Below are 12868 nucleotides of genomic sequence, written 5' to 3'. Positions count from 1 at the left end.
TTCATTTCCGTAAAAAGTTAGATTTGTTACCCAAGTGAAGACCCCACTTAATGCGTAAGCATGTTACTGCTGCCAGCTGTTCTGGCCACATCCATTTGGTCTTGTAAGACTGGGGACTGTGGTCTGTCCCAAATGCTGCTCTCTCAGCCGATCCCTCACGGTCACTCCCTGCCCCTGCTCCACGTGGGGTCCCTCCCACGGGATGCCGTCCTTCCCAAACTGAGCCTGCGGGGGCTGCCCACAGGCAGCAGCTCTTCAAGAACTGCTCCCACATGGCTCCGTACCACAGGGTCCATCCCCCAGGAGCAAGCTGCTCCAGCACGGGTCCCCCACGGGCAGCAGCTCCCCCCAGACTCCCTGCTCCTGCGTGGGCTCCTCTCCACAGGCTGCAGCGTGGAGATCTGCTCCATGTGGGACCCATGGGCTGCAGGGGGACAGCCTGCTCCACCAGAAGCCTCTCCACAGGCCACAGGGGAACTGCTGTTGCGTGCCTGGAGCACCTTCTGGCCTCCTGCTGCGCACACCTTGGGGCTGCAGGGCTGGTGCACACTCTTTGCTCTCCCAGCTGATGTTGTGCAGCTCTTCTTTTTTTCTTCCCTTTCTAGAATCTGCTCTCACAGAGGCCCAAACAGTGGTGGGTCAGGGGCAGGTCTCTTTCAGAGCCATCTGGAGCTGGCTCTTACCTGACATGGGGCAGCTCCTGGACTCTTCTCACACAGGCCACCCCTGCAGCCCCCCTGCTACCAAATCCATATTTTGCCCCCACTCACATAGCCACAAACCTCTTTTCCAATAGCAACAGGTTTTCACTTCAGACTGCTTTGCCATGAAGGCAGGAAACTAGCAGCATGGCGTTTAATGATCTAAGAGCTACAGATGCCAAGTGCTTCACCAGGAAATGATTAAAAGCCTTTCTGATGTGAAAGCAGCGCTTCCATCAGGCACTTTTCTCACATTTTGTATTAGGAACAGGATTTTGCAGCTGGTGGGAGCAAGAAGCCATTCTTGGACTGGCAGTCACTATGAGGGCTCAGACCTTTGCAAGACAGACTATTCAGTCAAAACACAGATGAAATGAGAAGAAGATCCCCGTACCTTGCTAGGATTTCTCATAAGCCAGGAGTCAGCCTCTCCCACACTTGGTTTGTCTCCTGATGCAGGGGAAATGACCGGCTTTCCAGGTATTTTGGGTGTTTTCAGGTCCCGCAAAATGACTACACTGACTCTGCTGAGGTCGGTAGTAGCTTGGGTATGGACCCTTTTACATTGTTATTGCTGTGATTTAGTTTGTCAAAAAAAAATTAAGCAGCAGCAACACCCTGTTCCCTGCCCTCCCCATCCCCTCCCAAACCAATGGCTAGGAGTTGGGGCACTACCCTTGGGTGTGCCAAATGAGTCATTTCCTCCCCAGAGCTGTTTGACTCCTTCTCCTCCTGGAGGGCTTTATAACGTTCCTGCCCCTACTTCAGTTCCACGGTTCACCCAAGCAGGCAGCATGCTGCTGCTGCCCGTCCTGCTTGCAGCTTCTTCTTGGTCCCGTAAGCCCCATTCCCTTTCTCCTATCTTTGCCGTGTGCGGAGAACACTGTCCCTGCTCCAGACTGCAGCCGTTCTGAGCCCTCACCAAATTTTCACCAAATTTCTCCCTATTCGCTTTCAGGTGGAGATGCACAGGCAGTGCCGGTGCAACACCCGGCAATGCGGAGGCAGATGAAGGGCAGCTCAGCCATAATGGAGTGCCAACTGAGCAGTGATGACACTGTGCACTGGTACAAGCAGCTTCCCGGAGAGCCGCCCAAGAGAATACTCTATGTGTCAGGAAAGACTCCTACGTTTGATGACGGCACAGATGGACGAAAGTATCAAGTGTGGAAACATGCCTCTAAACCCCTCTATAGTCTCACAATAGATTTCTTAACCCAGAGGGACACTGGCATATACTACTGTGCATATTGGTATTATTATCGAGGCATCACAGCGTTAGATGGGCCAAGATAAACCATACAAAAAGGCACTTGGCACTCTGAACCACAAGCTCTGAACTCTGCCCAAATGCAGATGCTTCCTCATTCAGCCCTGCTCTGATGATTTTCTGCCGCAGGATAGGAAAAACAACAGCCTAGCATGACAACTGCTAAATAGAGGATGTTAATAATCGGGATATTATTTTCAGACTGACACATATCAGTAACATGCAGAAGCTGCAGGTCTCCATCAATTGAGGGTACAAAGAGGGAACATTGCTCTTAAGATGAAGACTTGGAAGTACGAAAAGCACTCACCTGACAGTGTACACAGCCTGTCTGTGCCTAGTGAACAAACAGCAGCTGAAGATTTCTATTCTTTACTGGAATCCATGGAGCAAGCAGACCAAGATATCTCCATACATTTGGTACTCTCTCTTGAAATGAGTTGTGTGTGTGAAACAAGGAGAGTAGACTGCATGATTTGGTAGACTTTCCTTCCCATTTCTCTGCTGTCTTCCTTGGCATTTCAGTCCCTACAAAGTCCTACAACAGACCAGGAACTCCACTTTTATCATCATAGTTTCTCCCCTGAGGTTTCCAGAAGAGAAGTGAAGTCCTCAGCCATGGGCTATGCCTCCAAGAAACGGAGACAGACGGCAAGGAGATCGTCATTAGGAGTCAGCATGGATTCACCACGGAGAAATCATTCTTGACCAATCTCGTACACTTCTACAATGAAATGACCAGCCTGCTAGATGAGGGGAGACCAGCGCAGGTAGTCTGGGCACTTCATTAAAGCCCTTGACACTGTCACCCCTAAGAGCCTAAGGGAAAGGCTGCTGATGTGATGGGCTGGAGGAGGAGACAGAAAGATGGGCTGAGCAGTTGGGCCCCAAGGGTGGTGATCAGAGGTGCAAAGTCCTCCTGGAGGCCATGAACTAGCAGTGTACCTCGGGAGTCAGTTCTGGGTCCAGTACTTTCTAACATCTTCCTTAATGCTTTGGATGATGGGACAGAGTGTACCCTCAGCACGTTTATTGACAACACCAACCTGGGAGGAGTAGGGGATACGTGGGGAGGGTCATGCTCCATCCAGAGGCACCCCGTCAGGATGGAGAAATGGGCTGACAGCAACCTCACCATGTCTGGGAAGGGGCCGTGCAGAGTCCTGCTCCTGGAGAGGAACAACTCTGGACAGCAGAGGGCCAGCCAGCTGGAGATCAGGTTTGCAGAAAAGGCCTTGGGGTCCTGGTGGACACCAAGTTGACCAGGAGGCAGCCATGTGCCTATGCTACCAAGATGGCTGTCAGTACCCTGAGCTGCATGAAGCAAAGCGCTGCCAGCAGGCTGAGGGAGGTGATCCTTTCCCTTTGCTTGGCGCTGGGGAGGCCCCACCTGGAGCGCTGGGTCCTGCTCTGGGCTGCATGGCATTAGAGAGACATGGCATGAGTGGAGAGGAGAGCCATGAGGAGGATCAGAGGGCTGCAGCACCTCTCCTATGGAGAGAGGCCGAGAGAGCTGGGGTTGTTCAGCCTGGAGAACAGAAGGCTCCGGGGAGACCTGAGAGTCTATGTCCTATGAGGACACTGAGGTAGTGCAACAGGCTGCCCAGAGAAATTGTGGATGCTCCATAACTGCAAGGGTTCAAGGCCAGGTTGGATGGGACTTGGGGAAACCTATTCTGCAGGGAGAGGGGCCTACAGGACAGCTCTTTATGAGGGAGTATGGCGATAGGACAAGGGTAGTGATGGGAAAAGGTATAACAGTGTTAAAATAAAAGAGAGTAGATTTAGACTTTGGGAGCAGTGGGGGAAATGTGAGGAGGGTCATGCTGCCATCCAGAGGCACCTCGTCAGGCTGGAGAAATGGGCTGACAGGAACCTCGTGATGTGTGAGGGGGGACATACAGGGTCCTGCACCTGGGACATGTTTTCTGCTTTACTTTCCCACTCTTTCTTTCCAAGAAGTGTTTGCTCCTCATCTCAGCTTCAAAACCAAAACCCTGCAGCTGCGCATTTCCTCCCCACGCAAAACCACAGACCAGGCGCCTACTCCTGGGGATGCTGCTGTGCTTGCTGCAGGTTGATCCCCACGAGCTGCTGCAGTGGGGGCAGCACAGGCACAGGGGCATTTTGGCACACCGCAGCTGGGTGGCCAGGCTGAGGCAGCAAGAGGAGGTCCCTGACCGGGTGGGGACATGCCTCCTGCCCACTACAGGTGACCGCACACACTCAGCGCCCACCAGGGTGGCCTCTGGGCTGGGAGCTTCACGCCCTGATGTACGGCTGGAGCTGCTCTCACTCCCAACCCCTTCTCAGCAGCTCTGACTCAAGTTTCCACGTGCCACGCTCCTTGGACTTCCCAGTCTTTCTCACGTTTATCTGAAGAGGAGATGGGATGACAACCTCCTCACCAATGTGAGCATTCCCTGGTCTAAGTCCTTTCCCAGGCTGCAGTGGGTTCTCTGCAAACGTAGCCCCACACAGTTGTGCCCAGAGCCATCGCTGGAGACGTCTTCTCCTCCCACTCAACCCTGTCTCCATCTGGGGCCTCTTTCACTCTCCTCTGAGTCTCAGCTGAGCGGGACAAGCAAACATGCTGCTGCTGGCAGCGCTTGTGGCCACCGCTGCTTGGTCTGGTAAGTGTTTTTTACTTTATCTTGCATTCCCTCACAGGCAAACGTGGTTTCACTAACGTATATTTTCCCAAGTCACTTATTGCTACTGACTGTCACTGACTTAAAAACTTAATTTCTACTATTTTTTTTTCTAGATGGATTTGCACAGGAAATTCCCATACAGACCCCTATATCCATTACAAAGTCTGAAAGAAGTACACGTCTGCAATGTCATTTTAAAGACATCTCTGCAAATTTTGATAACATCATCATACACTGGTACCAACAGAAGGAAAATAAAGCTCCAGAGTGGATGTTCTACATTTCAACTGGGATAAAAATAGAGGATAAGAGCTTCCAAGGGCGTATGTATTCTGTTGAAAGGGCTTCTAACCAGAAAATTTGTACTCTTACAATAAAAAACATAGCTCCGGATGCTGCTGCTACCTACTACTGTGCCTACTGGGAACCCCACTATGGCAGAAACCCAGCGATCACCTCAACCAATACTCTCTCGGTGGCTCCACCACAAACGATTTGAAAGATCCCAACTCACTTTTTAGCCTGCCTGCAGCTGCCACAGCCTCATTGGACGTCAACAAGACAAGTGGTTTCCGCTGCTCGGATCCGCTTGGCCACCACTCGACTCTGGCCCCGAGCCTGTTCCCGCATGGAAGCCCTACGGAGGGCAGCGACCACGTGGCTGCTGAGAGCTTTTGTCCTGGCAGCTGCTTTCTCTTGTATGTGCCCTGCTCACCCTGCCGCCCGCACATCCCGGGGGAAGCTCTGCTGCTGTTTCAGCTTTGCATTCCCAATTTCCCTCTTGCTTTCCCACAGGTGGCCCTGCACGAGCCTTGCAGCAAAGCCCGGTATCCATCACCAAGCCGGAAAGCAAAACGGTGCTCATCACCTGCCATGTCTCCGTCCCCGACTTTGACAAAGCTTTCATTCACTGGTACCGCAAGAGGCCTGGGGCAGCTCCCGAGCGCGTTGCCTACATGGCATCCAGGCTCTTTCTTGGGAACGAGGCCGATGGGGGGAAATTCAGCATCGAGAAGGACCTGGACAAATCTGTCTGCACCCTGACGGTGAGCAAAGTCACCCTGCAAGACGCTGCTACCTACTACTGCGCCAGGTGGGATGCACAGCAGCAGAGAGCCATAAGCAGCCTGCACAAAGATGTGCTTCCCTTCCTGGACCACACCCTGAAAGTCCCCAAAACCTCAAGGAACGTGCCCGCCCTGCCTCCCCATCAGCCCCGAACCCATCGAGCACACTTCTCAGGCAGCCGGGCACCAAAGGCGCTTCGGGGCTGCCGTAGGCAGTGCAGATGCTCGCTGTGGCTGGTACCAGCAGAGAAGTCGTTTCAGTTCAGCAACAAAAAGGGATTTCCCCAGGTATGGCAGGAGAAAGAGAGAACAGGAAGAAGAAAAACCTGGCTGCACATTTAGCACTGAGGTATGAGTCGCACCTCACAGAAGAGGGAAAGCTCAGATTCCTGTCACAACCGTACAAGAGCAGAGTGCCCCTATCGAGCTGGAAAACACTTTTTGGATGGCTGGAGGGAGGCGGGGAGAAGAGAGAACAGGAAGAATTAAGACCTGGCTGCCCTAAATAAAATAACAATTGGACAACAGAGATGTGGGAATCGGTTCCGTTTTCTCTCCAAGGGAAGTAGCAGTGACCTGGTCTCTGCAGAAGGGCTATCAACAGCATAGAACAGATGCCCTACTTTGCTCTCCCAGATCATCGTTATTTTATGCTAACCCACTCTGGGGTCTAAAACATCTGAGTTTCCTCGTATAGCCCCCAGCATTTGCAGGTGCTACCCTGGGGCGCAGCATCACACCTCACCTGCGACAAGAAGAACCTGCAAGGGCAGCAGGCCTGCTTCTGAGCTCCCAAGGGGCTGCCGTGCATTTTCCTGGCCTTTGGCATTCAGATGGTGCGACGGGCAGTCACTGGACAGCCTTCAAATGCATTCAGCTCCACTGTCTTGCTTCTCCTTCCTTGTGTTGGCCACGGACCTTAGGAAAAACCTCTGAGCCCAGGTACTGCTTAGCAGCTTCCAACTACTCTGGAAGCAGCAGTAGGTTGCTCCAGACTATAAAATCCCTTTATAAACGACCGCTGACATTCAGCAGGGCTTGGCGGAGCTGCTTTCCTGCAGCATTACCTGCCTGCTTCCTGGGGCCCCTCTCCTGAAGGCCCCCAAGCGAGTCACATCCTCTCGTCAGGCACAGCCCCCTGGCCCTGCTGCAGAGGCAGCATTTTTCTCCCACAGCCAGCGACGAGCGAGCGCCATCGGGATGCTGCTGCTGCCGGTCCTGGCCCTGGCTGCAGCCTGGTCGTGCACGTTCCCCCTCTCAGGAGGGCAGCGTGTGGAGCAGCGGCAAGCGGCTCTCGTCCATACGGCTGTGAGCAGGCGGCTGACAGTGCTCGTTGTATTATTTTCTCTCCTTCTGTTCGACGGGCAAGCACAAGTGCTCCTGCAACAGCGTCAGCCATCTCTCACCAAAAGGACATCTACGACTGCAGTGATTGATTGCAAAGTCGAGGCCATAGGTAACTTCCAGGCTGCTTACATCCATTGGTACCGACATATACCCACCAGGGCTCCTGAACGGCTTCTGTATGTGACCTCAACAGCACAGATTAATTACGACAAGGATTCCTACAAGGACAAGTACCATTCTTCTAAAAGAGGCAAAAATACCTGCACTCTATCGGTCAAAGACACACGTGAGGATGATGAAGGTACCTACTACTGTGCCTACTGGCAGTCTCACACAGCAAGAAGATCATAGGCAGCCTGTACAGAAAGGTGGCTGCAGCCTGAGTGGCAAGCTTCCTCTCAAACGCAGGGAACCAACGTTACCTTCCTGCACCCACCTCTCAGCTCCTAAAACGTCCCTCCTGGGGCGTCCCTTCCACTGAAGGAAGGAAGTCTGAAGAGTTGACAAATAGAACAGGCATGCAGCACGCTGCAGCCTCAGCGGGTGCTTAAACAACTCAGCGGTGCAGCACCGCTTACACAATCTTTGCTGAAGGTGGATGTTTTCCCACCATGGTCTGAGCTAGCAAAAAACAAGGAAAGGTCAGGGAGAGAGCACGGAAGGGGCATATTTGCAGTGAAGATCTAACCTGGGAGCCCTGGGCCACACATGGCCAGCCGGCTGGAAAGCAGCTATGCAGAAAAGGACCTGGCTGGATGTCTAGCGAAGGAATGAGAGTAAACATTGTGCCCTTGCTGCCAAGATGGCTGTCAGTACCCTGAGCTGCGTGAGGCAAAGTGCTGCCAGCAGGCTGAGGGAGGTGATCCTTCTCCACTGCTCGGCACTGGGGAGGCCCCACCTGGAGCGCTGAGTCCAGCTCTGGGCTCCCCAGTACTAGAGAGAAATGGACATCCTGGGGACAGTCCAGTAACGATCCATGACGATGATGAAGGGACGGGGGCATCTCTCCAAAGAGGAAGGCTGAAAAAGCTGGGACTCTTCAGTCCAGAGAGCCCCTCAATATCTACAAATCCCAAGAAGGGGGGGGGGTGGAAAGGGCCAAGAGTCAGGCTCCTATACGTGGTGCCCTGTGAGGCAATGGGCTCCAACTGAAATTCAAATGAAATGAAAATAAATCTGAGCACAAGGAAAAACTTTCTTACCATGAGAGCAGTCCAACACTGGAAAAGGTTGTCCCGAGAGGAGGTGGAGCCTCCGTCAGGACCCACTGGACAGTCCTGGGCCACCTGCTCTAGGTGACCCTGCTTGAATAGGGGTTGGACTTGAGGGCCTTAAGAGTCCCTTGGCAACCTCCGCAGTTCCGACATTTTCTGAGCCTGGGATGCAGGGATCAGCAAGAGACCTGCTATTGAATACCGCTGAAATGAACCACCTCCTCTCCCACCCACCCCGTATTCATTTCCGTAAAAAGTTAGATTTGTTACCCAAGTGAAGACCCCACTTAATGCGTAAGCATGTTACTGCTGCCAGCTGTTCTGGCCACATCCATTTGGTCTTGTAAGACTGGGGACTGTGGTCTGTCCCAAATGCTGCTCTCTCAGCCGATCCCTCACGGTCACTCCCTGCCCCTGCTCCACGTGGGGTCCCTCCCAAGGGATGCCGTCCTTCCCAAACTGAGCCTGCGGGGGCTGCCCACAGGCAGCAGCTCTTCAAGAACTGCTCCCACATGGCTCCGTACCACGGGGTCCATCCCCCAGGAGCAAGCTGCTCCAGCACGGGTCCCCCACGGGCAGCAGCTCCCCCCAGACTCCCTGCTCCTGCGTGGGCTCCTCTCCACAGGCTGCAGCGTGGAGATCTGCTCCATGTGGGACCCATGGGCTGCAGGGGGACAGCCTGCTCCACCAGAAGCCTCTCCACAGGCCACAGGGGAACTGCTGTTGCGTGCCTGGAGCACCTTCTGGCCTCCTGCTGCGCACACCTTGGGGCTGCAGGACTGGTGCACACTCTTTGCTCTCCCAGCTGATGTTGTGCAGCTCTTCTTTTTTTCTTCCCTTTCTAGAATCTGCTCTCACAGAGGCCCAAACAGTGGTGGGTCAGGGGCAGGTCTCTTTCAGAGCCATCTGGAGCTGGCTCTTACCTGACATGGGGCAGCTCCTGGACTCTTCTCACACAGGCCACCCCTGCAGCCCCCCTGCTACCAAATCCATATTTTGCCCCCACTCACATAGCCACAAACCTCTTTTCCAATAGCAACAGGTTTTCACTTCAGACTGCTTTGCCATGAAGGCAGGAAACTAGCAGCATGGCGTTTAATGATCTAAGAGCTACAGATGCCAAGTGCTTCACCAGGAAATGATTAAAAGCCTTTCTGATGTGAAAGCAGCGCTTCCATCAGGCACTTTTCTCACATTTTGTATTAGGAACAGGATTTTGCAGCTGGTGGGAGCAAGAAGCCATTCTTGGACTGGCAGTCACTATGAGGGCTCAGACCTTTGCAAGACAGACTATTCAGTCAAAACACAGATGAAATGAGAAGAAGATCCCCGTACCTTGCTAGGATTTCTCATAAGCCAGGAGTCAGCCTCTCCCACACTTGGTTTGTCTCCTGATGCAGGGGAAATGACCGGCTTTCCAGGTATTTTGGGTGTTTTCAGGTCCCGCAAAATGACTACACTGACTCTGCTGAGGTCGGTAGTAGCTTGGGTATGGACCCTTTTACATTGTTATTGCTGTGATTTAGTTTGTCAAAAAAAAATTAAGCAGCAGCAACACCCTGTTCCCTGCCCTCCCCATCCCCTCCCAAACCAATGGCTAGGAGTTGGGGCACTACCCTTGGGTGTGCCAAATGAGTCATTTCCTCCCCAGAGCTGTTTGACTCCTCCTCCTGGAGGGCTTTATAACGTTCCTGCCCCTACTTCAGTTCCACGGTTCACCCAAGCAGGCAGCATGCTGCTGCTGCCCGTCCTGCTTGCAGCTTCTTCTTGGTCCCGTAAGCCCCATTCCCTTTCTCCTATCTTTGCCGTGTGCGGAGAACACTGTCCCTGCTCCAGACTGCAGCCGTTCTGAGCCCTCACCAAATTTTCACCAAATTTCTCCCTATTCGCTTTCAGGTGGAGATGCACAGGCAGTGCCGGTGCAACACCCGGCAATGCGGAGGCAGATGAAGGGCAGCTCAGCCATAATGGAGTGCCAACTGAGCAGTGATGACACTGTGCACTGGTACAAGCAGCTTCCCGGAGAGCCGCCCAAGAGAATACTCTATGTGTCAGGAAAGACTCCTACGTTTGATGACGGCACAGATGGACGAAAGTATCAAGTGTGGAAACATGCCTCTAAACCCCTCTATAGTCTCACAATAGATTTCTTAACCCAGAGGGACACTGGCATATACTACTGTGCATATTGGTATTATTATCGAGGCATCACAGCGTTAGATGGGCCAAGATAAACCATACAAAAAGGCACTTGGCACTCTGAACCACAAGCTCTGAACTCTGCCCAAATGCAGATGCTTCCTCATTCAGCCCTGCTCTGATGATTTTCTGCCGCAGGATAGGAAAAACAACAGCCTAGCATGACAACTGCTAAATAGAGGATGTTAATAATCGGGATATTATTTTCAGACTGACACATATCAGTAACATGCAGAAGCTGCAGGTCTCCATCAATTGAGGGTACAAAGAGGGAACATTGCTCTTAAGATGAAGACTTGGAAGTACGAAAAGCACTCACCTGACAGTGTACACAGCCTGTCTGTGCCTAGTGAACAAACAGCAGCTGAAGATTTCTATTCTTTACTGGAATCCATGGAGCAAGCAGACCAAGATATCTCCATACATTTGGTACTCTCTCTTGAAATGAGTTGTGTGTGTGAAACAAGGAGAGTAGACTGCATGATTTGGTAGACTTTCCTTCCCATTTCTCTGCTGTCTTCCTTGGCATTTCAGTCCCTACAAAGTCCTACAACAGACCAGGAACTCCACTTTTATCATCATAGTTTCTCCCCTGAGGTTTCCAGAAGAGAAGTGAAGTCCTCAGCCATGGGCTATGCCTCCAAGAAACGGAGACAGACGGCAAGGAGATCGTCATTAGGAGTCAGCATGGATTCACCACGGAGAAATCATTCTTGACCAATCTCGTACACTTCTACAATGAAATGACCAGCCTGCTAGATGAGGGGAGACCAGCGCAGGTAGTCTGGGCACTTCATTAAAGCCCTTGACACTGTCACCCCTAAGAGCCTAAGGGAAAGGCTGCTGATGTGATGGGCTGGAGGAGGAGACAGAAAGATGGGCTGAGCAGTTGGGCCCCAAGGGTGGTGATCAGAGGTGCAAAGTCCTCCTGGAGGCCATGAACTAGCAGTGTACCTCGGGAGTCAGTTCTGGGTCCAGTACTTTCTAACATCTTCCTTAATGCTTTGGATGATGGGACAGAGTGTACCCTCAGCACGTTTATTGACAACACCAACCTGGGAGGAGTAGGGGATACGTGGGGAGGGTCATGCTCCATCCAGAGGCACCCCGTCAGGATGGAGAAATGGGCTGACAGCAACCTCACCATGTCTGGGAAGGGGCCGTGCAGAGTCCTGCTCCTGGAGAGGAACAACTCTGGACAGCAGAGGGCCAGCCAGCTGGAGATCAGGTTTGCAGAAAAGGCCTTGGGGTCCTGGTGGACACCAAGTTGACCAGGAGGCAGCCATGTGCCTATGCTACCAAGATGGCTGTCAGTACCCTGAGCTGCATGAAGCAAAGCGCTGCCAGCAGGCTGAGGGAGGTGATCCTTTCCCTTTGCTTGGCGCTGGGGAGGCCCCACCTGGAGCGCTGGGTCCTGCTCTGGGCTGCATGGCATTAGAGAGACATGGCATGAGTGCAGAGGAGAGCCATGAGGAGGATCAGAGGGCTGCAGCACCTCTCCTATGGAGAGAGGCCGAGAGAGCTGGGGTTGTTCAGCCTGGAGAACAGAAGGCTCCGGGGAGACCTGAGAGTCTATGTCCTATGAGGACACTGAGGTAGTGCAACAGGCTGCCCAGAGAAATTGTGGATGCTCCATAACTGCAAGGGTTCAAGGCCAGGTTGGATGGGACTTGGGGAAACCTATTCTGCAGGGAGAGGGGCCTACAGGACAGCTCTTTATGAGGGAGTATGGCGATAGGACAAGGGTAGTGATGGGAAAAGGTATAACAGTGTTAAAATAAAAGAGAGTAGATTTAGACTTTGGGAGCAGTGGGGGAAATGTGAGGAGGGTCATGCTGCCATCCAGAGGCACCTCGTCAGGCTGGAGAAATGGGCTGACAGGAACCTCGTGATGTGTGAGGGGGGACATACAGGGTCCTGCACCTGGGACATGTTTTCTGCTTTACTTTCCCACTCTTTCTTTCCAAGAAGTGTTTGCTCCTCATCTCAGCTTCAAAACCAAAACCCTGCAGCTGCGCATTTCCTCCCCACGCAAAACCACAGACCAGGCGCCTACTCCTGGGGATGCTGCTGTGCTTGCTGCAGGTTGATCCCCACGAGCTGCTGCAGTGGGGGCAGCACAGGCACAGGGGCATTTTGGCACACCGCAGCTGGGTGGCCAGGCTGAGGCAGCAAGAGGAGGTCCCTGACCGGGTGGGGACATGCCTCCTGCCCACTACAGGTGACCGCACACACTCAGCGCCCACCAGGGTGGCCTCTGGGCTGGGAGCTTCACGCCCTGATGTACGGCTGGAGCTGCTCTCACTCCCAACCCCTTCTCAGCAGCTCTGACTCAAGTTTCCACGTGCCACGCTCCTTGGACTTCCCAGTCTTTCTCACGTTTATCTGAAGAGGAGATGGGATGACAACCTCCTCA

General features: G+C 53.0%; 1 protein-coding gene across 1 annotated transcript; it reads left to right on the top strand.

Moving 5' to 3' along the window:
• The first annotated feature begins 3433 nt into the window (after positions 1-3433).
• On the top strand, positions 3434-7574 carry LOC310894608 (uncharacterized protein). Its single transcript, XM_083824948.1, has 3 exons — positions 3434-4604; positions 4739-5323; positions 5421-7574. The coding sequence occupies exons 2-3, from the start codon at positions 5254-5256 to the stop codon at positions 6032-6034; spliced, it is 684 nt and encodes a 227-aa protein (XP_083681074.1). The 5' UTR covers positions 3434-4604; positions 4739-5253; the 3' UTR covers positions 6035-7574.
• The last annotated feature ends 5294 nt before the right edge of the window (positions 7575-12868 follow it).

Source organism: Anser anser (genome assembly GCF_964211835.1).
Source record: "Anser anser genome assembly, chromosome: 2".
Lineage (NCBI taxonomy): Eukaryota > Metazoa > Chordata > Aves > Anseriformes > Anatidae > Anser > Anser anser.
This window is presented reverse-complemented; position numbering and strand designations above follow the sequence as displayed.